This window comes from Saccharomycopsis crataegensis (genome assembly GCF_037102585.1).
Source record: "Saccharomycopsis crataegensis DNA, jcf7180000000077, whole genome shotgun sequence".
Lineage (NCBI taxonomy): Eukaryota > Fungi > Ascomycota > Saccharomycetes > Ascoideales > Saccharomycopsidaceae > Saccharomycopsis > Saccharomycopsis crataegensis.
The window spans coordinates 270,630-293,703 of NW_027043824.1; the positions used below are offsets into that span (position 1 = coordinate 270,630).

Consider the following 23,074-nt stretch of genomic DNA (forward strand, 5'->3'; position numbering starts at 1 on the left):
GCGCGTCCCCGCCAACCGCCAGGGCTGCAAACAAGGACAAAAAAGAGGCGGCAGCAGCAGCAGCAGCACCCGCTGAGGAGTTCTTCTCGTCATCTGATGGACTGACCGACCTTGGAACAAAGCACTTGTTGATGGACTAAATAGTATCTCTGTCCAGCCAAAGAAACGAGGTGGTACGCCTCTTCTTACTGATCAACATAAGGAATTCCTTCAAAAATTGATAAAAGAACATGCTACTGTGACTCTTGATTTCATGTTGGAAAGTCTTAAAAAAACTTGATTATAAGAATAGACTTGACTTTAACAAAAACTGTATTTTTATCGATGAAGCCGGTTTTAACATCAGTATGAGGCGTGAGTATGGATGGTCTGCTGTAGGTGAAAAAGCTTTTCTCGCGGCTCCTGTTAGCAGAGGACTTGATGTTTCATTCATTGGCGCAATTTCTGCCCAGGGCTGTGATTGAATTAAATGTCAGAGCACCAGTGGCTCCATTCAATAGGGAGCACCAGTGGCTCCATTCAATAGGAAGAGAAAACTTGATTCAGAAACAAATGCTAAGAAAGTAAAGTTAGAGGTACTACAGCTAATCACTTCTATGACTTTGTAAAGTCAGTCATTCAGCAAATAGAAAACAATAAAGAGCTAAAAGATATGAAATCTTTTATTCTTGATAATTCTGCTATTCATAAACGTCGTGATCTTCAATTAATGGTTGCACTGAGCGGGTTAGAACTTGTATTTTTACCTCCTTATTCTCCAGGGCTAAATTACATAGAAGAATTCTGAGCCAGTATGTAAAAGTAAAGTCAAAAGAGCAAACTTGAGTAAGAAAGAGCAATTAGCTTCAAGAGCGAAAGAAACTACGGGAAATATTATTTTTGTCAGGTATGCGGAATTCTGTTGAATGGATTGTAGTCTGTGATTGTAAATTCCTGCTGTGAACTCAGTTCACCGGAGCGGAAGTATGAGCGTCCGTAAGTGACGGATAAGCTGTAGTTGGAGTTATCTTGGGACATTATTATGAGGTAATAATAATGGGTTGTTACAAGTTAGATTGGGGGCTGCATGGTTTGTTCGTCTTTTATGAATACTGAAGGCGTAAAATAATTTATAGGTGTAGTATGAATTTTCTTCCTGTTGGTATGAATGAATCCCGGTGCGGTGGAACGAACAATACCGGGGGTCGGTATGAATATTTCCGGTGGTTGGTACGAATAAAAAGTGAAATAACTGTACATCAAATTATAATTTACCAGCTGCAATATCATTAATCGTCCCAATATAAGGATTTCTGGAGGCTAAATGACTAAATCAGGTATATTTATCTTTTAATAGTGGTTTAATGGTCAAAAAAATCTATTGATTTGCAAAATATCCCTTAATTTACGTACTTCTATGCCACTTTATCGAGTGAAGACTAGAGCTGTAATATAAGCTTGGTCTCATATTAATCGACGGATTGAAAGTCTTATATTACAATTCGATCTACTAATGGTTGCATCGAATGAAATGAAGTAAATTATTAAAGTAAGTATAAATGTTGTGTGAAGGCTTAAGCGTGTCTCTAAAATAAGAATAATAAAATAAGAATGAGAAAATGAGAAAACGAAAAAGGTCGCTCTATTTCAGTAGTTCCATCTTCTCTTAGAAATATCAAATAATTCTAGAAAGTAATAGAATATCATAGCATGTTCTGGAAATCTTAGAGAATTCTTCGAAATGCTAGAAAGTGCTACGAAAGTTTATTGATGACCGATTGCATCCTAAAAGGTCATTAACAATAGTACTATGATCACTGATTCTAGCGACATTGGCAATCATTGGAGTGATCTCTGTTATAATGGAACAGTATTTATGATACCTTGAGCTTGACCTATGCTACCTACATCACAACAACGAATAAATATATATGTATATGCCTAGCCAGTTTAAGGAGAACCAGCAAAAAAAGCATAATAAATAATGAAACGACGCGAGAACAAATGAATAAGCAAAAAAAAAAGAAAGGAAGCAGAAAAAATATTTCGGATATGAATTAATTGTTAGCGTGTTTTTTGAAACACTTAGAAAAGGTCTAATTTGTAATCGTCGCCCTTTTTCTCAACAAATGTAAGAGCGAATTTCGTAGTCAGCTCAGATACATCGATCATAAAACATGGGGTCCCAGAATATTTCTAATCGTCATATTCCATTACTTTATCACTGTGATTTTTCGGCTCCATTAATCCTAGAAATACAATGTTTAGGAAAAATCGCAAGTCATACGATTGGTCTTTGTTCAACAAACTCCATTTGATTAAGCATTCATGAATTGTCTTATCAGCGCCAGTTTTGAACTCCAAGAGTTGAGGTACTGGAAATGATGCCTTTTCTCCCAAAGGCTCGACTAATGGGTAATTATCTTTCAAGAACAAAATATTTCTTCCCTCTTCAGACTCCAATTTTCTCCAAAATTTCCCAAAATTCATCTTGTACATCTCCGCCCGCAGCGACAAAAGCAAGTTCCATTTCTGTCGCTCTTTCTCCGAAAATGGTGAGCAAATCTTTGGATGCTGAACCAATATTCCAAACTTCATTTAACTCCACGGTATTATCACAAAATTCGCCCATTATGCGTTCACAAAAATTATCAAGTTTTTTATCAACCATTTTGAAAAGCTTCATGTAATCACGCTCAAAAACCAGCTTCAAATTGTCCGCCATAGCCGAATACTTTTCCATTTTCTCTTTCAAATGTTTCGCTGTTCCTTTTCCATTCGCTGCTGAAGATGAAAATCCAAAATCGATAAGTTTGATATCAACCAGGTCTTTGACAAATACATTGGCGCCCCGAATATCACCGTGTCCCACACCCGCACAGTGTATTTTGCTGATACAAATCAACGCAGACCTCAAAAATCTCTTTCCCTCAAATTCACTCCTAATTGAATAATCATCAAAGATATTATAACCAGATTTACTAAGGTTTTTCAATTTGATATACGGACCCTCCGTATATACCAATTCTTTACCTTTTTTTATTTCCTGCGGCTCATCAGTATTTTCATTATTGGAGTAAATGAAACCTTTTTCAAGAACGGTAGGAATTAAATTTCTGGTGCTTTCTTTCTTTGTTAAAATTGAGTACGATGTTACCTCATTAATAAAGAGACTAGTGTAATAATAGAATATATCCCTGTGAGTATTAAAGCTACCCTTTTTGGTTGAGAGAACCTCAGGAGAACATCTGGCATAGTCAAAAATTTTATAGAGATCATCCCCAAAACCTATGACAAGAGACCATGAAGTGTAAGGCTTACCTCCAAAAACAATCTCTGGTTTCATTTCTGGCATGGTTTTTAACACCAATCTACCTTCTTCATTGCCACGAAATATTCCTATCCGTTTCTCCAAATCATTATCATATTCGTTTGATTTCATTTTCCAATTTCCAGCAATTTTTTCTTTCAAAGCTTCAGAATATGATTCTCCGATAAAATCAATCACTCTCTTTTTGGGAGTATCAAATACAAGATTCAAATAATCGTAAATCAACAATCTGTTAATGGACCTGCCAACAAGTCTTTGTTCTTTTAGCTTTCCTGAAAATTGACCAAGCATTTTTCCAATAAACCAGGTCGCAATCTCATCTCTCTTGGCAAATCCTGGCTGCGACTTCTTCAATTCCAATGTTGTTTTCATGAACCGTAGAATTGCGCAACCAAGGGGCGTCTCAGAAGTGTCGATGATTTGGTAAGTGATTAGCCCGTCATTTTGGAATTGAAAATACATACGCGCACAATCATCAAAGAGAATTTCAAAATGTTTCCTCGCATTCTTCTTATCTCTATCCATTTGCTCATTACCCACTCCTTCTTTTCCCTTGCTCTCTTCTAGTTTTTTCACTTCATCCATTTTCTCTCCAAGTTTTTCCCAATCAAATTTCACTAAAAAAAGGGTCGATTCATCAGCCAATATTCCAGTGAGAGCCCTTGAGGCCAAAATTTGGATTATTAATTGATTGATACCTCTCAAGAAGAAGAGCGCTTCCGTACTGAAACCAAAATACCGTGGCAACTGTCGTCCGTATATGCTATACTCTGCTCTGAACTTGTTAAAGCTTTCTGAAAGCGAGTATTGCGGTTTATATTTAAGCTCGACACATGTTATATATTCATTATTCTGCTTGCCTATTTCTCCATACTCAATCATAATATCAGGTGTTGAAACAATATTCCCTTCAATTGAGAATGAGCATTGTTGTACCGGCGTCAATTCAAAATCTTTCAGAATCATCAGTCGGAAAAATGCACTTATGTTGTAGAAAACTAAAAACAAAAAAGTTTCAAAATTATTCTCTGAGTGAATTCGGCGAATGGTCATATAGAATTGAAGATTCCCATTAAAGTTGAAATTTTTTGGGACTTCAATTACTCCAACTTGGCGCAACCACTTTCTGGCAGCAGAAGGTGCAAAATAGAACATAGGAAGTTTTGAGTCAGCGGTTCTTTCCTCACTGTAATTTTTAACTGATTTCAAGCTGATTTCGGATCTTTTACCACTTCTTGTTCTCGCATTTTGATTGGAGCCTGATGTTATGTTTTTTGGTTGTTCTTCGTTTCTTCCCTTCCCCGCCCTTTTTGAAAACAAGCTACTCTTGAAGACAAAGCTCAAGGTGGCAAAGATTCCGAAAATTGGTCTCACAGAGTAGCTTAAACTATCATAGAAATCTTCGGCAGCTTGTTTACGAAGATCCCCAGTAGCACCTAGAGTTGAAAAATCAAAACTGGTTTCAGGAAGCGAGCCTTTGTCCCATTCATTTTTGAATTCATCAAATGCAGATTTTAAAGATTTTTCAGATTTTTCAGATTCATCTCCTTGGTCTGAGGAAGGAGCTTCTTCCATACCTGGAGTAATCTTCTCTTTCCCTTTTCTAGCTTTTTTTCTTGGATGTTGACTAGGACTGCTCATTGGAGGCCTTGTTCTTTCCAATTTCAGGATCAATTGATCAAATACTTTTTTTCTCAATCTCAGAAGAGATTTCTTTGATTCACATAGTTATATATACATATATATCAAGATTTTCAGATATTGCGTTTTAGTTGTTTTCTAATGTTTTTGATATATTGTGCGATTGATAACAAAATATAGTGAAGTGGGAAGAGAGAGTGGGAAGAGAGATGACAAAGGATGATTAAATTTCTGTGATGAAAATTAAGGATTCGCCCACTTTTTTGGACCCTGCATGTGCTATCTTGTACTATCGTACATAGCACGATTATAGTCACCCTACTTTCACCTTATTTTGTTATCCTTATTTGGGTTAAGAATTGTCAACAACAGTTGCACTAGACAATAATAATCACTGCTTGGGTTGTTGTTGTTTTTTTTGTTAAAGCATGCTATACTGAACTCTATCATCTCCTCCCTCCCTCTTCGTCCACCCTTTTTACTCAAAAGGCTCTACCCCCCTTTCCTCCTCTTATGGTCTTCTCCATCGTCGATCTCCTCCCAATGAAGTCATCTGCAAGATTCTTGGACTGGTCGATAAGACTCAGTTGGTCATTGTCCATAATACCATCATACTTCATAATCGCCTTCCGCTATCTCTTATAGACTGAGTAGATTATTTTCTCTTTGAGAAGCTTGCGATTGTGGCATCGCTCGACCCTCCTTCCAATAATGAACTGCCACTGTCCTGACAACCCTCATACCTCCCGGTGGTCGGGATCCCCCAACAGACTACCATCGATATCCAAGTATCCTCGTTTTTACAACAGTTGGAATTCTAGTCTGGCGATCTTCACAAACTCTGTGATGTCAAGCATTACATTAAAACCATCATGTTTCGATTGAATCATGGCCGATCATCTATCACCAGGTTGTTGTTGTTGTTGTTGTTGTTGTTATCATCACCAACATCTCCGAACTTATCGTCAGAAAAAATCACCGCGGCGGTGGTTGATTTTATCAATTGGATGGTCTCCCCAATTTGAAAAACCCTCAATACCAATTTCAACTTCTGCCTTAACACTACTATTGATAACTTGTACTATCATCCAACAAATTATAATGATCACCACCAATTCGGTTTCAACCACACCAATTTACAAACGTTGGCGTCGTCACATCATCATCATGCAATCTGCAATCCACCGACCTCTGGAGAAGGAATTCCCACGATTATCAAAACCATCAATCTTCTTTGACCCCTCCATGCTTCACTCAATCTCTCGCGACTCTCTACCCAGAAATGCTTTCTCATCCCTAATCGAATTGAAAATTTTACCTAAGCGACAATTCGAATCATCACACATCGAGCATCGGGACCTTCCCAAACTACAATTCCTCCAAATAGAGAATTTCTCCGGTACCATGAAACTCGTCTCAGGAATTAATCTCCGCAATCTGCAGCGACTTTGCTTGATGGGGGCAAATCAAAGGTCATTTCCAATTACATAACTGTGTTGATCTCGAAATTATCGAATTTATTGGTTGTCGATTACCAACGATGCCAAATCTACCGAATCTCACTAGTCACATTGGCACAAAATGTACTTGATCAGTAACAATATCGAACCCAAACACCTCCAATGTTTCCCAGGGTGTGATTTCTGGGAGACGTTAGAAATCACCGAGAATGGGCCCAGAACCTTGGAAACCGCCTTTGAATTAATTTCTCCGGGGCTTAAGAAATTATTTGTGGGGTAGGGGATTTCTAGTGCCATTGATTGCCATTCCCGTCGGTCCAAACACCCCGCAAAGTTACAAACTTCGTAATTGGCCCGGTGCTCCATCGTCGATAACATATTTCCCAAATCACACCCACTTGCAAAGCTTGAACCCCCTTTTTTGATCTTTCTTTCTTTCTTTCTTTCCACTAACGCGATCTCAAGAAAATCTTGGGTTTCCAAGGGCTCGATAACTTGGAGTTTCTCGGATTTATCCATCAAACATGATAACCTGAAAAATCATCGCCCTTGGCCTATTTGATTATTGACAAAACTTGTGGAATTGCGACCACATCATGATAGATTATCGAAGCGGACCCAGGGGCTCGATGGCCTACCGGCAATGTCTTGGCTTGGTTTACTGGATAACTCCATTGATCAAATCACCGGTCTAGATAATCTTTGCCGGCCCAAACATTTGAACTTTCTGGGAAATAAAATCTCGGTATGTATTGGAAAACTTACAAGGTTGCCAAGCGTTGGGAAAAAGTGTTGTTGTTGCATAGTCGCATCACAGAAATTAGAAGGATTGGATGATATGAAGTGTTGTTTGACACAATTGGATCTCACTTGTAGTAGACTGGACGTCAATAATATCATTGGATTATCAGAGAGCTGGGGGGGTTATAAAAAGAATTTCTTATTTATCTGATATGTTTTGCAATAGATTCAATATTAATGTATTTAGAAAACTACAACAAATGTCGTTCTTGTTTACTATAGTAATAAGGAATCCACGACTCAAGCAATTCAAAACGTCCAACATACATCAACCACAAGAAGAAAAGAAAAAGAAAAAACTACAAATGGATATAAACTTTTCCATCATACAATCAACTTGATATAATAATTATTAATACATTAAATAAACATTCAATATCTAGAAGTAAACGAACAAATAAACAAAAGAAAAGAAAAGAAAAGACATAAAAAAAAAAAAAACACCCAATTATTGTACAAAATAAAAACAAACGCACAAATTCCTGTTCATGCTAAAAAATTGAAATAAGAAAATCTGAAATATAAATAATGGTGGTTGATGAGGAGTTAATAATTATAATGAATTTGACAAGATCTTAACAATAATAAGAGGAGACATAGAAAGACTTTTTTCTTTTATTTAAAAAAAAAAAAAAAAAAAAAATTCAATCAATAATCTTCAGTATTACCATACTCCACACTTCCACTTTTATCTCTCTTCCCATTCATACTGCTTCTGGACCTCTTATGATGTGATACCTGTTGCTCACCACAAAATTCCACGAGCATTGGTTCGGGTGACCCCGGGTTATTACGAAGATTCCTCAATCCAAAAACCATCACTTCGTCTTCAGTATTTTCCAGACCAGGAGATAACGCAGGAATAGAAAGATTAAGGTCTTCTGAGTTAATACTCAAATTCGGATGGCGGATTGTGTTGTTTTGAGGATTCATTTGGTTAGTTGGATATAATGGTGGGGAAGTGGCAGAAATCAGGGCTCCAGGATCATCGGAAGAGGAATAAGATGATGAATTGAACTCAGAATTTGAGGTCCCGGTACTACTGGAAACCTCGCTTAAATGACGCTTTCTAGCGGCGGCAGCAGTGGAAGAGTTCATGGTACGACTTGGGTTTCTTTTTGGAATTCCAAAATTAGAGTCATCATGATTAGCAAGATCTGGTGAATAAATAACTGGCAATGGGTTCCCAGCATCAAATGTGAACGAGTCTTCAGGGTTGTGTTTGCTGGAACCAGAACTATACGATTTCAGTCCACCTTTCGAATGCAGGTTCAGCGAAGATGAATACGTTTGACTAAGATTACGTTTTCTAGAATGACTGGCTTTTTGGGCTCTGGCGGCTTCTGAGTAGTACAGTAGCATGGTCTTTGCAACGTTATTACCAGCGGTTGAATACCCAGAAACCCCACTAAGTCCAGAGTCATTAGCGTTTCGGCCCACTTCCGCACTTAGATTCAACGCATCGCTATGAGTTTCTTCTTCGGCAAGTACATCAAGATTAGACATTCTAGCTTGTTGGTCCGGGCTGCTGATACTACTTTCCTGATAATTTGAACTGGTGTCTGATGAATAAGAATCACGGCAGTTGAAGACTGAAGCAGCATTATTGACAATGTTCCCTTCAGAATCCAACTTTTTAATGTTGCCACTATCCCGACGGTTCAATCCCCCTATGGCGGCGTCATTCATAGCCAATGATTGGCGGGTGTCATCAACAAGACGAACTGAGAACAATTCATCAGTAGCAACGGTGGCTAAAGAATTGATACTTTCTTGACGTCGAGACCCAGTAAATCTCAGTCTGGTGGAGTCAACGACGTGTCTCCAGGATTTACGGGGGATCCCTGCGGTATCATGAGGCTTGGAATTACCACTACCGGCATTCTCAGTGGATTTTTGGGAGTCAGTAAAGAAACTTTTCACTCGACCATTAACCGCATTAAACCCATTGGATTTTGGTACTCGGCTGCCATTATTATCAGCACCCAAATCATTGGACGACAACTCACTAGGGAAATCAAGCAAATTGTCAGTAGAAAGCATTTCTGGTTGTTGGTACTCGACAGTATCCACAAATCGATCACCTTGAGATTCCATGCTACTGGCACCGTGAGATATTGAGTCGGCCCCGGCAGTTCCCGTAGTATCGCGAGAGTCAGGAATATTTTGTCCCTTTTCAGAGTAGTAATCATCATCGAATTTCTCGGTGAATTCGTGCGCAGTGGCAATATCTGTAGCAGTAGTAGAAGATGCAACAGAACCGGCGTCGCTATGGTTGGCATTTCTCTCGGCGCTGTTGATGATATTGCTAGCCACTTTAGAAAGATGGTCTATTCTCGATTTTTGAGTTATTGGGGAATGATTGTTGTTGTTGTTGTTGTTGTTGTTGTTGTTGGCTGATGAGTTGTTTGTGAGAGAAGAAGAGTCACGGACTATTTGCCAATTACCGGCATCAGCGTGGGACGACAGATCTTCCATTTGTTGTGAGTATCCTAAGAGTAGACTGTTATTGAATTGTTCGATTTTCGAAGTCTCGTTGCATTCCAGGCCATCATTAAGAGAATGGTTACTTATAGTTTTGGCGACAGTTAGATCTTGGTCATCGGTGGTGAAGCTTTGATCAAAGTGCTTTTCTTTAGTGACTGATGAAGTTGAGTTGACGGATTGTGTTTCAATATCATTTTGAGAGTTGTCATTTCTGTTGCGACGAGTGAGGAAGACGATGAGAAGAACAATAAGAAGCAAGCAGCTAGGAATGACCGTGGCTAAAATAATTGCCAACTTTGTGTGATTGGACATTGCAGAATGAGAGATTCCGTGGATTGTAAATGATACCTGGTCGAGGTCACGCTTGATAATGACGCTACGAGACACTGTGGAGTGGTAGCCATTCAAAGTGATATTGATATCCAGGAAATTCTTTCCAGTTGGCGCTTGGCCGGTGAACGACCAGTTGGAGCTGTGGTATATTAACCAATCACTGGTGAAGATGGCGGTGATGTTGGTTGAGGTTGGGTCGACAAACATTGACGATGGCAAAGCATATTGAAACCATTTTCCCCTTGTGGCATCGACTACGGAGGGGACATTCGATGATTGGAAAATGTTTGTACTGGACAGAGATGTAGTTGAAATTGAAGTAGATGAGGTGGTGTTGGTGGTGGTGGTATTATTATTATTATTATTATTATTATTGCTGGTTGTAGTGGTGTTTGTGGTATTTGTGGTGGACAGGTTAGAAACGATTTGCACCGTAAGAGACACAGAGTCCTGGTAGGTATCATAAACGGTCACGGTAAAGTTTGAAGGGGTTTCCACGACGGTGTTTGAAGGGATATCGCCATAAAGTGCGGCATTTGAGGGGTTGACTTGAACCCAAGATGGGGCGGTATCACCGAGAAGAATTTGGGATATGTTTTCGCGGAAAATGGGTTGGTTGTCGAGGAGGATTGAATCTAGAGGCAAAGAAATGTTGAAATCGCTATGATCTGGGGAAATTTCAAGCTGGACTGGGGAGATGGAGGTGGTTGACAATTGGTGAGCGCCGACCAAGATTGCGAAATTGGCAATGACCCCGGAATACCCAGGGTAGTCTGAGGCGATCAAGTCAAACGAATATTCGATCGACGGGGCGATATTTGAGTTGATGGTAGGGGCGGTACCGGAGAATGTCAAATTATTGTCGGAGGTGGAGAATTCGATCCATGGGGGTAATGAGGTACGGTTAGCGGAGAGACCGTAGTAGGCGACGATGTCATTACCGTTGGAAGGGTTTTTCTGGAAAGTTTGCAGTTTAGCGAACGAGAATGAGAATTGGGAGCCTGGGGCGATGATGATGGCGTTATTGCCGTTTGTGTAGCCGAAGTGGGATAGTTGGGAGATGATGGAGTCTGAGGAGACTAATTGAGGAGGGGGGTTGATGGATAGTTGTAGAGAGGCATGTTCTGACTGTGAGTTGTTGGCGAGGATGTCGAATTGGATGATTTGGGACGAGGACGAGTCGGGGGTACCGGAGAGAATACCTTCGGAGGAGGAGATGGAGAGCCATTGGGGGTTATCTTTGAGGGAGTATTCTACAGGGGAGGAGGAAGAGTTGTTGAAAGTTGAGGAGGCCAAGGAGAATGAGTATTGGGAGTCACATCTAGCGACAAAGGGGAGTTGGCTGTTGAAGGGCCATGCAACAGACAATTGGGACGACGATGTTAGAGGGAGGAATAGGAGGAGGATATAAAGAGGGATGATCATGGGGATGGTAAGTGATGGGACATGTAAAGATAACAATAGGAAGAGATAGAGAGAGATAGAGAGAGAGAGATGTCAAGAGCAAGGAAGAAATATTATTATATATATATATATATGGGTGGGTGGGTAGGTGACAGAATAGGTTTAAAATTAAGCACTGACAATTTAACCATATTATATTATATTATATTACATTATATTATATTATATATGGTGCTCCTGCAGGCACGCAGAGGGAGGGAGGAGGAAAAAATTAGCGGTGCTGGGCGATTGATTGGAAGGGGGGGATGGGATGGATGGGATGGGTTGCATTGTATATTGTACATTGTATATGGTATGTTGTAATATGAAATAATATAAAATGATATGATATATATATATATATATATATTATTACTATTACTATTACTATTACTATTACTATTACTATTACTATTATATATATATATATAATATATATATATTTATCTTGTTATTGTTAAGCGCCAAGGACAGAGATTAGAGAGAGAGAAAGAGAGAAAAAAAGAGGATAAGAACAAAGAAGAAATAAGGATGGTGGTGCAGTATAGTGCAGTGTAGTGCAGTGTAGTGTTCCGTGCCGATGGTGCACTCTTTTTTTTTTTCATTTTCATCTTTCATTTTTCATTTTCATTTTGTGAGAAAAAAAAAAAAAATCACAATTAGACAGCGAAAGCACCGGGTAACGATACGCGTGGGGTTGTTTTTCGTTGTTGTTTTTTCCAGCGGCGTGCGGTGCGGTGCGGTGAGTGAGTGAGTGACAGACGGAAGAAAATTGTTGTGAGAAAATTATTTTCTGCTTTGGGCAATTGTGCTACATAATAACAACAACACACATTTTATCTATACACAACAATCACAATCACAATCACAATAATAATACTATCCCAGTACTATCACTATCATCATATCAACAATACTCCCTCCCCCATCATCCAAATTAAAAAAAACAAACATTCCTTCTTCCACACCCCAACTCTACACCTGCTACCATCTTTATTATTATAATCACACTTTTGTTGTTGTTGTATTTTAAGTGTCTCTTTTTTCTCTCTCTCTCTCTCTTTCTCTCTCTCTTTCTCTTTCTAATTTTTCTATCTGATCGCGCTTCTTTTTTTTTTAGAAATTTCTTAAAACAAAAAAAAACAACTTTTTACTTGTTGTTTACTGTTGTTGTTGTTCTTACACCGGTACACTTTTTGTCTTCTCATCCACCTCACCGTTAATATCTCCAGGATATATCATCATGACGGTATGTATATTATTATTATTATCATCATCATCATCATCATCATCATCATCATCATCATCATCATCATTATCATACTAACACCCTCTTTAGAATAAAAATGTCGTTCTGAGAACAAACGAAAACTTGGTCAACCCCAACCCAATCTCCTCCAACAGACAAAAAGATGTCCCTATCCAAGAAAATATCAAATCTTCATCATTAGCTTCCACCCTCCTCAGAAGAAGTGCCTTAACAAACCTCAATAACAATACATCAACATCCACCAACCAGGCATCATCAACAACAGCAAAATTAACCACCACTAGAAAATCATTCTCCAGAGATTCCCGCAAGTCTGCTCCTTCCAGAAAAGACCGTCAAGTCCATATCAAATCGGATATCCCTTCATCACATCGCCTTAAACCAAAACCCGCCTCAGAAAAATTACCCCCATCTAAAATTATCCCCAAAGATGACAAACAACAACGCGACCAAGACCACCAAGACGACCAAGACGACCAAGACGACCAAGACCAAGATGACCAAGAAGACAGTGACAATGTCAAAGCCCAAGACCCAAATATCACCCAAGAAAAACAGATAAATAACTCCACGCTAACCACAACCTCCTCCAATAAAAGATCGGCCCCAGAATCCTTCAGTGACCAGGTCGACAAACGTGCAAGGATCGACTACACTTGGGATGACCTTGACGAAGAAGATATCGACGACCCATTAATGGTCAGCGAGTACGTTGTCGAAATCTTTGAATACTTACACAAACTAGAACAAAAAACCGTGCCGGACCACTGGTATTTTAGCATGCAACCAAGAATCCAACCAAAAATGCGGACAATCTTGGTCGACTGGCTTGTGGAAATCCACCTCAGATTCAAGTTGTTGCCAGAAACTTTATTCTTGGCCATCAACTTGATGGACCGCTTCTTGTCGGTCGAAGCCGTCGAAGTCGAAAAATTCCAACTCTTGGCCGTCAGTTGCTTATTCATCGCCGCTAAATACGAAGAGGTTTATTCGCCATCAGTGAAAAACTACGCCGTGGTCACTGATGACGGATACGTAGAACAAGAAATCTTGGACGCTGAAAAAGCAGTCGTCGAAGTATTGGAATTCGATTTATCTTACCCAAACCCTATGAATTTCCTCAGAAGAATCTCAAAAGCCGATGATTACGAAGTTAGAACCAGAACCATGGGGAAGTACTTGTTGGAAATTTTCACCGTCGATAACGAGTTCATTGGAGTGTTACCATCGATGGCCGCCGCCACCGCAATGTACGTTGCCAGAAAAATCTTGGGCCGTGGTCCTTGGAATAATAATCTTATCCATTACTCTGGCGGTTACACTCAAGAAGATTTGGCAGAGGTTTCCGAATCGTTGGTTAGATATTTGGTGTCTCCAATCGTTCACGAGCAATTCTTTAAAAAATACGCCTCTAGAAAATTCATGAAAGTCTCAATCATTGCCAGACAATGGGCAAAGCAATTAGTTGCCAGAAGTGAAGAACAATAATCGACAAAGAAGTGTGTGGTAGTGCTTAGCTTACCCCTACATTTTGTATAATATCCAAATATCTTTGTTTCAATATTAATGAGTATATATTATGACGAGGGGGAGGATGGGGAAAAAGAAAAAGAAAAAGAAAAAGAAAAGAGCAGCACAAAAATAATTCTTTTCAAGTGGGCGCTTGTCAAATATAAATCCTCTCTTTCCTTCTCTCTCTATCATTCATCGTCATATTAAAACATAAATCAAGATCCTTTTGCTTTACTTTTTGGCTTGGCTTCCTAGTGGTTGGTTTTTCACTTTCTTTTATTTTCGTTGTTATTTTTTCTCGCCTGTTAATTTGTTGATTTGATTTCTTTATTCTTGCATCATTACTAGTTTTTCTCTTTTTATTTCTTAATCTATCTATCTATTTCTGTTATATATATATATATATATTTTTTTTTTTTAATAAACCAAAAAAAAAGATTATATTATAATAAGAGATTTTTCTTAAGTATGGATTAATGATTTATTTATCTGCATGAAATAGTGGGAATGGGAAATGGAAATAAAGATAGCTCGATATCAATATAATATTGCACCATCATTGGCAATTTCAATATCATATTGCACCATCATTGGCAATTTCAATATAATATTCCTTCATCCTTTGTGATTACCGGTGGGTTTTCTTATAAAAAAAAACTCTATGGTGGCTAGTTACCAAAATTTTTTATTGATTGGGTCTATCCCATATGGTAATGTTCATTATTTATTTGAATTTTTTTTTTTTTTTTTTTTCTTTGGGTTTTATTATGATTTTTCATTACTAATTGGAAACCATAACTAATGGATGGATATTAATATCTCACCAGGTCATACTTCCAGCTTATCGAAGTGCCCATTTTGATTTTTGGTGTGAATGTCAAATGAGGTTTTCGACTTTGTGGTTTGAGTGGAAAGATATCTTATGATATTGTAATCATATTTCAATTTGTGAGCACATGTGGTACCTCAAGATGTATCATTTATCTTCTATTAATTTAAATTCATTCATGGCTGATTATCGATTATCTATTAATTTTAACCCACCAGCATAACTATTGATCATGTATGAAATATAGTTGGAGCACCAGTTGTTTTGGATCATCTTCTTGTTAATTTGGGGAGCACAAATCACCATCGATCATTTACTAATTTGAGGACTAAATTGATTGACGATCAACTATCTGCTAATTTGAAATCACCACTTTTACTCCTATCAATAAGCAATGAGAAGTCGTCATATCAATATGAAAAGAATCAAGGATATTTATAATAACGCTTTCTACAATATATCATTTGATGAATTAAAAGTCAGCAATTAATCAAGATCATTAACATCACCTTAGTTTTTTTTTTTTTTAGTAGCCCCTTCAATGAATGACTTCATTATAAGTTATAAATTGGATCGTTTTGAAAAAAAAAAAAAAAGAACAGAAATATAGGGATCTAATCTATCGATCTGATCAGTTTAGAAACACTTCAACCATATTCATATCTCAATTTATTATTAATGCGCATCAAATAAGAGATGTAAAAACTTCCATTAATTTCTCTTCTTTACAGTTAACACCAATCAATCATCACTAAAGATTCTCTCTTTTTTTTTTTTCTCAGTCGGGTTCCTCTGATGAATGAAAACTCAACATTTAACTGTTATTTTTGTTGTTGTCTGTTCAATGTATCGATATAATGCATGGCTAATAAACTATATTTCATTTCACCAAGACATGAAGGGTAATTCACTTACAATAAGCAGTGTTCTAGACACTCTAACTAGTATTATCCACATAAAATGAGCAGTAATCTAGACATGAGTACAATTCACATACAAAATAAAACGATATTCTGGGAAATAAAGTCTTTGTTTCTTCAAGCATAATATATATTTTTTCAGTTTTTTACAGTAAAGTGAAAGTTTTACGCGTAAATAGTGTTTATCAGCAATATTCTCCTCCTCCCTTGTGTTTAACCAAACTGAAAAGATATCAACACACTATTTTGGATACGCCCCTTAAAAGATGATGATGAAGTGATTTAATTAATTCAATATAAATTGTTCAATCATAATTTATAGGATCTCCTTTTTCTTTTCTTTTGGAAATACTTATATTTTGATGATTTGTAGGAGAAAACCCATAATATCCTTGGACCACGCACTGATTCAGAAAATCCATTGAAATATTAAAATTGAATACCGAAGTGATTATGGTGACAAAAAATTGACATATGAAGAACTACGATTATAATCTTATTATTTCCATAATTTTTCAATGATCAGAATACTTTCAATCGACTTAAAAATATCAAAATAATCCCCTTGGTTTTGTTTATTTTATTCATCAGGGTATTCAAATAGTTTTGCTTTTTTCACTAAACGAAAAACCCCACCAAAAAAAAAAAAAAAAAAAAGGAACAAATTTACCGATACTTGGATATGTATATTTCCACTAGTCATGTTGAAAATACTTGATATGATTGATATTAGCTTGGTGTTTAATAGTGGATGTTGATTATATCTATTATTATTATTATTATTATTATTATTATTATTATTATTATTATTATTATTATTATTATTATTATTATTATTATTATTATTATTATTATTATTATTTTTGTTATTATTTTTATTGCTATCTTTTGAAAAAGAAGAGACACTCAAAGCTTTAAGCATGCAATATAGATGTTATAGATATTTATAGATATTTATGAATATCACTACGTAGGCTTCGCAAGGATAATTAATTATTACAATATTTCTGGTTCATGTTGAGGGGGGGGAATGACACCGGATGCGCCTGTACGGATGTGCCGCGACGGGGGGGCTTTTTTGAGGCGACGAGAGATCAAACTAATTTCAGTTTAGAGGTGAAAAAAGAAAAAAAAAAAAAAAAGGGCACAGCAACGGTCTCACTTCTTTGGGAATACCTCATCTTTGCTAATTTGATTGAGAAGTCTCTAAGGAAATAAGTCACACGCTAAATATTATATCATCTCAATTTGATTTTCCTGTTTGTGCTCTTCTTTGTTAACATATATATATATATATCTGTGCCCTTCCCATGGATTGTCTCTTAAATCATTGACTAATCATTGCATTTTTTTTTTTCACGCATCAGATAACAATTTATTATTCATAAAATATTAGGGAAGGTTCGTGGTGTTTATTTCATACACTTTTTTTCCCCCCCTCTCTCTAGAATAATTATAATTGTTTGATATAACAGAAAAACAAAAAGAAAAGAAAAGAAAAGAAAAGGACACAGACAGTTCTATTCTTCACAATGGGATCAAATAACCCTGATCCTCACGATATGGATCACCAATTGAGGTCTAGTGGATCATCCGAAGAAACTATCATCAGTTCCCAAAGAATTGGAGATAGTAGTTCTACCTCAGAATACTCTACGATACCAACTTTTTATGCAACCACCGGGAATTCAGGTACAGCAAGGCAAGAAATACCTTTGCAACAAATAGGCGGAGAAATTGTTAGACCAAGCACTCCAGAACGTAATGATATTGGCGATGATTACGCCAACCATCCTCCACCGATCCCACTTCCCAGCTCGCCGTCATATAGCCATTACCTTCAGGCGGTTGAGGCGGCGCCATTGTTGGATGTTGAATACTCTGGGATGGAAATTGAAGACATTTTGCGACGACCATCGAATTTCGGGCAAACATTGGATAATAATAATAATAATGATAATATGGCACTAGACACTCTGACAGATCATTTATCGGCGAATTATCCAACGATCAGAAGAAACGGGTCGAATTTAACTTTTGATAATGCTGGTCATTTCGATAGACGAACTTCCTCGTCCTCTTCTTCATCCACCTCTTCCCCAACCACCACCATCAATTTATCACAACGGCTGGCCCGTCGAAGCTCATCACATCATCATAATCACCATCGTCGTCGAAGTTCGTCCGGCTCGATAATTGACCCCGATAATGATGAAGGGACAAACGGTAAGGGACCCGACGAAACCCCAAATGATTCAATGAAGGCGTTGAAAGCCATGGTATTTTCCTTTTTGAACCCAAAGCAACACTTGGCACTAGCGTTTTGTCGAGACTTGCCGCTTTGGCTCTGCCTATATTATATGGCGCAATATTTTTACGAATCTTATGATATTCAATGGGGTACCGGGGGTACCGTCAACTACGAGGAACTGGTGAGCATGTTAGTCAAACAAGGAGGGTTATCAATGGACCATGAGATCATGGCTCGGAACGCCATTGTGTTGGCCAATATGTTAAGCACCCGGTCTTCAGAGTACCTCATCACAGGGATGTGGTGCTTTGTGTCGTCGTTCATGGTGTACTGTGTTCTCGATGGGCTCATTGTTCGATGGATCGTGGTGTATTCGGTGCCGGCGGCGATTGTTCGAGTATTATCGATGTCGGTGTTGTTGATCACCATTATCCGTGTGACATTGGTGATTTGCTGCCCTAGTGATGCGTATCTTTTACACACTTGGATTTTCATCAGTTGTATCTTGACATTGACGTACATTATTCAGAATTTCTTTGTGCACGATCTCAACGAGAAGATTGTTAATGATTCGAAAAAGCGCCGAGGGTCTCATCATCACATACCGAATGTGAGCTATCCAGATAATGAAGAAGTTGATGACGATAATAATGATAATTATGATGATGATGATGATGATGATTATGATAGTGATGATGAATTGGATGCAGACGCTGCTGTTGAAAGAAAGATCTTACGGGGCACCAAAAAAAACATTCTTGCCAATATTCTTAATGGTAATATCCGTGTAGCGGGATCTTCTAGGTACTTCAACTATTATAACATTGTCATTTATGCAGTGATGCCAATTGGTGTGGCGAGTTTTCTCACGATGATTGTGTTGCTACGTAATATTTTGATATTGAAGGTGGATGTGGAAACGATTTATAGGTCGAATTAGAGAAAGATATCAAGGGAGTTGTTCTTTTTTAAATTATATATTCCTGTAGGAAGAAATTTACAGCTGCTTTATTTTTTTTTTATTTTTTTTTAAATTGTGCCGATTAGAGTTATATTTGGTATTTGATATTACACGATTGGAAACTTTCGAATATTAATTGATGGTAGATGTATAGTGTGTTTTAAATAATTTATCTATCAGATATATATTGGTAATCCTGAGAAGTAGTGAAGCATCCCCCTCATGTCAAGAAGTAAATGTTTAGGAATATTGAAGTAGACAACAGACATGAATTTAAAAATTGGTCCTTCTCGATGTACTATATAATATTGATCATCATTTAGAATTTTATATTAAATGTTTTTGTTTTTTTGGCGTCTATAGAGATGCAAAAAACTCCCTTTTATATAAGGCCGTTGAATTGCTTATGGTAATTTTTCATTATTAGGAAAATTAAGCCATACACTATTATAAATTGTTTGACTGTAGAAAAAAGAAAAAAAAAGGGGGGGAGAGGAAGTTGGCTTTTATTTCATCATATTGAACAGCATCAAACTTAGTAAATTTCAATAAGGAGTTTTTATTCGTATGAACAAATTCATTCACGTCATATCAAGAATATAGCCATGTTGCCAACTCCAATGATTGCATTGTCTACAATATAATATAATGTCATCTGAGTCTTCTAAAATAATTCCCCCATTAAAATCCAATCAATCTATTTGGCGCCACTCACTATGGGGACCACCTCATATCTATTAGTTGTGAGATAAGTATTGTGACCACCTGCAATGTTGGTGACGCCCCCCATCGCCTCATAACCATAATTGGCCAATAGTGAGCAAGCCGATTAGTATTATTTTTTTTTTTTTTTTAACACCAGGAAGAAGAAGAAGAAAAAAAAAAAAAAAAATAGGCGCTATCATATTTTCTACCAGCAGGTTCTGACCAAAGCTTGAGAGTCTTCTTTTTCAATCACATTATATTATATTCATCATCATGTTTGGTTTGAGAACTGCTGCCAGACAGTCCTTGAGAAACGGTAGACGTGCCTTGATGGGCAACCGTCGTGGGTTTGCTGCCGGTTGCGTTGTCAGAAAAGACAGTACCCCAACTTACGAAGACTTGGTCAACCTAAGTTCATTACCAAGAGAAGTTCCAAAAGAAATACATTACGAACCTCACAATCCTGCTGATGACTATGCCGTCCAGAGCGAGGAATTGCACAAGTTTGGGAAATATTTGATCACCGCGATGCCAAAATTCATCCAAAAGTTTTCTGTGTGGAAGGACGAATTGTGTCTTTACATTGGTCCTAATGCGGTTATCCCAGTGTGTACTTTCCTTAAAGACCATACCACTGCGCAATTCAAGAACCCTGTCGACGTCACTGCCGCCGACTACCCATCAAGAACCAATAGATTTGAAGTTGTCTACAACTTTTTGTCGACCAAGTACGGATCAAGAATCAGGGTCAAGACTTACGCGTCAGAAGTTAGCCCAGTCCCATCGATCGAACCAATTTTCCACGGGGCTAACTGGTTTGAAAGAGAAGCTTACGATATGTTTGGGATTTTCTTTGAAGGCCATCCTGATTTGAGAAGAATTATGACAGATTACGGGTTTGAAGGTCATCCATTAAGAAAAGATTTCCCAACCACCGGGTACACCGAAGTAAGATATGACGAAGAAAAGAAGAGAGTGGTTTATGAACCATTGGAATTGACCCAGGCTTTCAGACAATTCAACGTTGGGTCAAGTGTTTGGGAACAAGTGGGGCCAGGTAAGGACTCTACCCCAGAATCTTTCAAATTGCCAACTCCTCAACCAGAACCAGAACAAGAAGAAGGTAAGGAGAAGAAATAACTTAGATTAAGGAGATGAAGATATTCATCTAATCAACTGAAAAAAAAAAATTTGAAAAATGCTCTTTCCACATTTTACTCATGGAGCATCAGCATCATCATCATTATCATTATTATTATTATCATCATCATTCCCCCACTAATGAAATATTCAACAATCGTGCAGTGTTATCATTATTATTATTATTATTATTATTATTATTAATGTTTCAATCATCACAAAAAATACAAAAAGACAATTCTTACCAATAATATTAATAATAACAATTGGCATCCAAGCAATATCCTATAGCCCTTCTTCTGTCCATGGGTTACTCCTTTATTTCTATGTACTTGGTCAAACAACCACAACAATTGCGGAAATTTGTTCCTCATTCCTAATTACAATCATTTTATCTTCCTCAAAATCTCTATTTTTGTCAACTATATTTGAAATGCTCATTATGCTCTGTACTACAATAAACGATCAAAAAAAAAAAAAAACGGGGTTTCTATTTTCTGTTTTACAACAAAAGGGAAAAGAAAATATTAGGGAGTTTGACCTTTTGCACTTCGAGAAAAATACTTCGATTGTAAATTCTATTCACAGCAATAAGAAAACAAAAAAAAAAATTGAACAAATTTTTAGTCTCTCTCAAAGGAACAAAATAATATTAATAAAACAAACCAACCACATATGTAGATATAAAAGAGATGGAAAAAAAAAAAAAAAAAAAAAAAAAAAAATCGAAGTAACAAAACTAAAACAAGATAACAAAGAAAAAGAAAAAAAAAATCAACAAATAAAAAAACCCGCCATTAATTTATGCCTGGACTTGCTGTCTCAATTCACTCAACTCTCTTTGCTTGTCTTGTAAATACTGTTGCAATACATTGACTTGTTGCTCAATTTCGTTGACATCGGCAGTCAAACTAGAAAGTGATTGATGACTTGGATCATTGTTGTTGCTTCTCAACTTGCGTAATTGCCCCTCTTTGTATTTCAATAATTGTTCGAGTTCATATTTCGTAATAGACGTTTCTTTGGTGCTGCTCCCGCCATTCTCTTTGGACTTTATTTCTCTTTCGGTTTTCGAGATCTTATTGTCTAATTCAATCAATTTCTTTCTTAATCTTGCCTCTTCCCATTCTACGGATTCTGCATCAGAATAATCAATTTCTTTTGTCGGCTCACTCACTGAACCGTATTTACTAAGGTACCCTTCGCCAAACCCGCCTTTCTTTTTGTTTGCCTGGGCCGTGGCTTGCATTTTCTCTTGTTGTGATTGTAAATTATAATCAGGAACCTCTTTGGAAAAAGTGGCTCTAAGGGTCGCTGGCACCGAGCTTGGGACTTTCTTACCTTTCGACCGCTGATTCAAAATGTGCAAGTATACCAAACACTGGTCCTTGTCAATGGTTTCGAATTGTTTTGGATTGACCAAGTTCCAAGCAGATGAGATATCGGTCTTTGGAACCCCGTCCAAATCATCGTACAAGCTACTCAATCCATCAAACTTCACTCTGCCAAACCGATCGGTGGCGGAGTTGTAAATGTTTTCATAAGTAGTCTTATCTGCTGGGGAAATGTACCAGTCGAAATTCATGTCTCTGATCCCATACCCATCATCTTCATCATCATCGTCGGCAGAGGTCCCGATGTTTTTCCCCATGCCTACCGCGGCGTTCGCCTGGATCAAATGGGCCTTGGAACCAGGAATTAGCCATGGAGGTAACGATTCCGGTAAATCTTTCATCGACCCATTGACAGTATCAAAGATCAATTTCATGGCAATGCAAAACTCTTCGAAATCAAGGTTCCCATCCTGATCGATGTCGGAAAGTGACCAAATTTTTGCAAGTTTGTCATCGGCCAACTGGGAGTTCTTGAACACCGCGCTGACTTTGTCGCCACCCAATTTCCCATCCGCCGGACTAAGACCGTTGAAGATCTCCCAGAACTTTTTGATTTCCCAATTTTCCAACTTTGGCATAGTTTGATGTAATGATGGTGTATTATGTGAGATATGAGA

The 23,074-nt window shown here is 37.6% G+C and overlaps 8 protein-coding genes across 8 annotated transcripts; 4 read left to right on the forward strand and 4 right to left on the reverse strand. All coding sequences in view use genetic code 12, as the record gives it.

Annotated features, from left to right (window-relative positions):
- Positions 1–2,431: 2,431 nt before the first annotated feature.
- Positions 2,432–2,722, reverse strand: DASC09_026830 (uncharacterized protein; the record flags this gene model as incomplete). Its single annotated transcript, XM_064996286.1, has 1 exon — positions 2,432–2,722. One exon carries the CDS (start codon positions 2,720–2,722, stop codon positions 2,432–2,434), a length of 291 nt encoding a protein of 96 aa, XP_064852358.1.
- A 3,330-nt stretch (positions 2,723–6,052) lies between these two features.
- Positions 6,053–6,442, forward strand: DASC09_026840 (uncharacterized protein; the record flags this gene model as incomplete). Its single annotated transcript, XM_064996287.1, has 1 exon — positions 6,053–6,442. One exon carries the CDS (start codon positions 6,053–6,055, stop codon positions 6,440–6,442), a length of 390 nt encoding a protein of 129 aa, XP_064852359.1.
- A 71-nt stretch (positions 6,443–6,513) lies between these two features.
- Positions 6,514–6,930, reverse strand: DASC09_026850 (uncharacterized protein; the record flags this gene model as incomplete). The annotated part of the gene is made up of 1 exon (XM_064996288.1): positions 6,514–6,930. The coding sequence occupies one exon, from the start codon at positions 6,928–6,930 to the stop codon at positions 6,514–6,516; it is 417 nt and encodes a 138-aa protein (XP_064852360.1).
- A 930-nt stretch (positions 6,931–7,860) lies between these two features.
- AXL2 (Axl2p) lies at positions 7,861–11,457 on the reverse strand (the record flags this gene model as incomplete). Its single annotated transcript, XM_064996289.1, has 1 exon — positions 7,861–11,457. One exon carries the CDS (start codon positions 11,455–11,457, stop codon positions 7,861–7,863), a length of 3,597 nt encoding a protein of 1,198 aa, XP_064852361.1.
- Positions 11,458–12,718: 1,261 nt separating this feature from the next.
- On the forward strand, positions 12,719–14,233 carry CLB2 (B-type cyclin CLB2; the record flags this gene model as incomplete). The annotated part of the gene is made up of 2 exons (XM_064996290.1): positions 12,719–12,724; positions 12,815–14,233. 2 exons carry the CDS (start codon positions 12,719–12,721, stop codon positions 14,231–14,233), a joined length of 1,425 nt encoding a protein of 474 aa, XP_064852362.1.
- Positions 14,234–17,538: 3,305 nt separating this feature from the next.
- On the forward strand, positions 17,539–19,197 carry EOS1 (Eos1p; the record flags this gene model as incomplete). Its single annotated transcript, XM_064996291.1, has 1 exon — positions 17,539–19,197. The coding sequence occupies one exon, from the start codon at positions 17,539–17,541 to the stop codon at positions 19,195–19,197; it is 1,659 nt and encodes a 552-aa protein (XP_064852363.1).
- A 999-nt stretch (positions 19,198–20,196) lies between these two features.
- DASC09_026890 (complex I 30 kDa subunit family protein) lies at positions 20,197–21,063 on the forward strand (the record flags this gene model as incomplete). The annotated part of the gene is made up of 1 exon (XM_064996292.1): positions 20,197–21,063. One exon carries the CDS (start codon positions 20,197–20,199, stop codon positions 21,061–21,063), a length of 867 nt encoding a protein of 288 aa, XP_064852364.1.
- Positions 21,064–21,865: 802 nt separating this feature from the next.
- On the reverse strand, positions 21,866–23,035 carry END3 (End3p; the record flags this gene model as incomplete). Its single annotated transcript, XM_064996293.1, has 1 exon — positions 21,866–23,035. One exon carries the CDS (start codon positions 23,033–23,035, stop codon positions 21,866–21,868), a length of 1,170 nt encoding a protein of 389 aa, XP_064852365.1.
- Between the last annotated feature and the right edge of the window lie 39 nt (positions 23,036–23,074).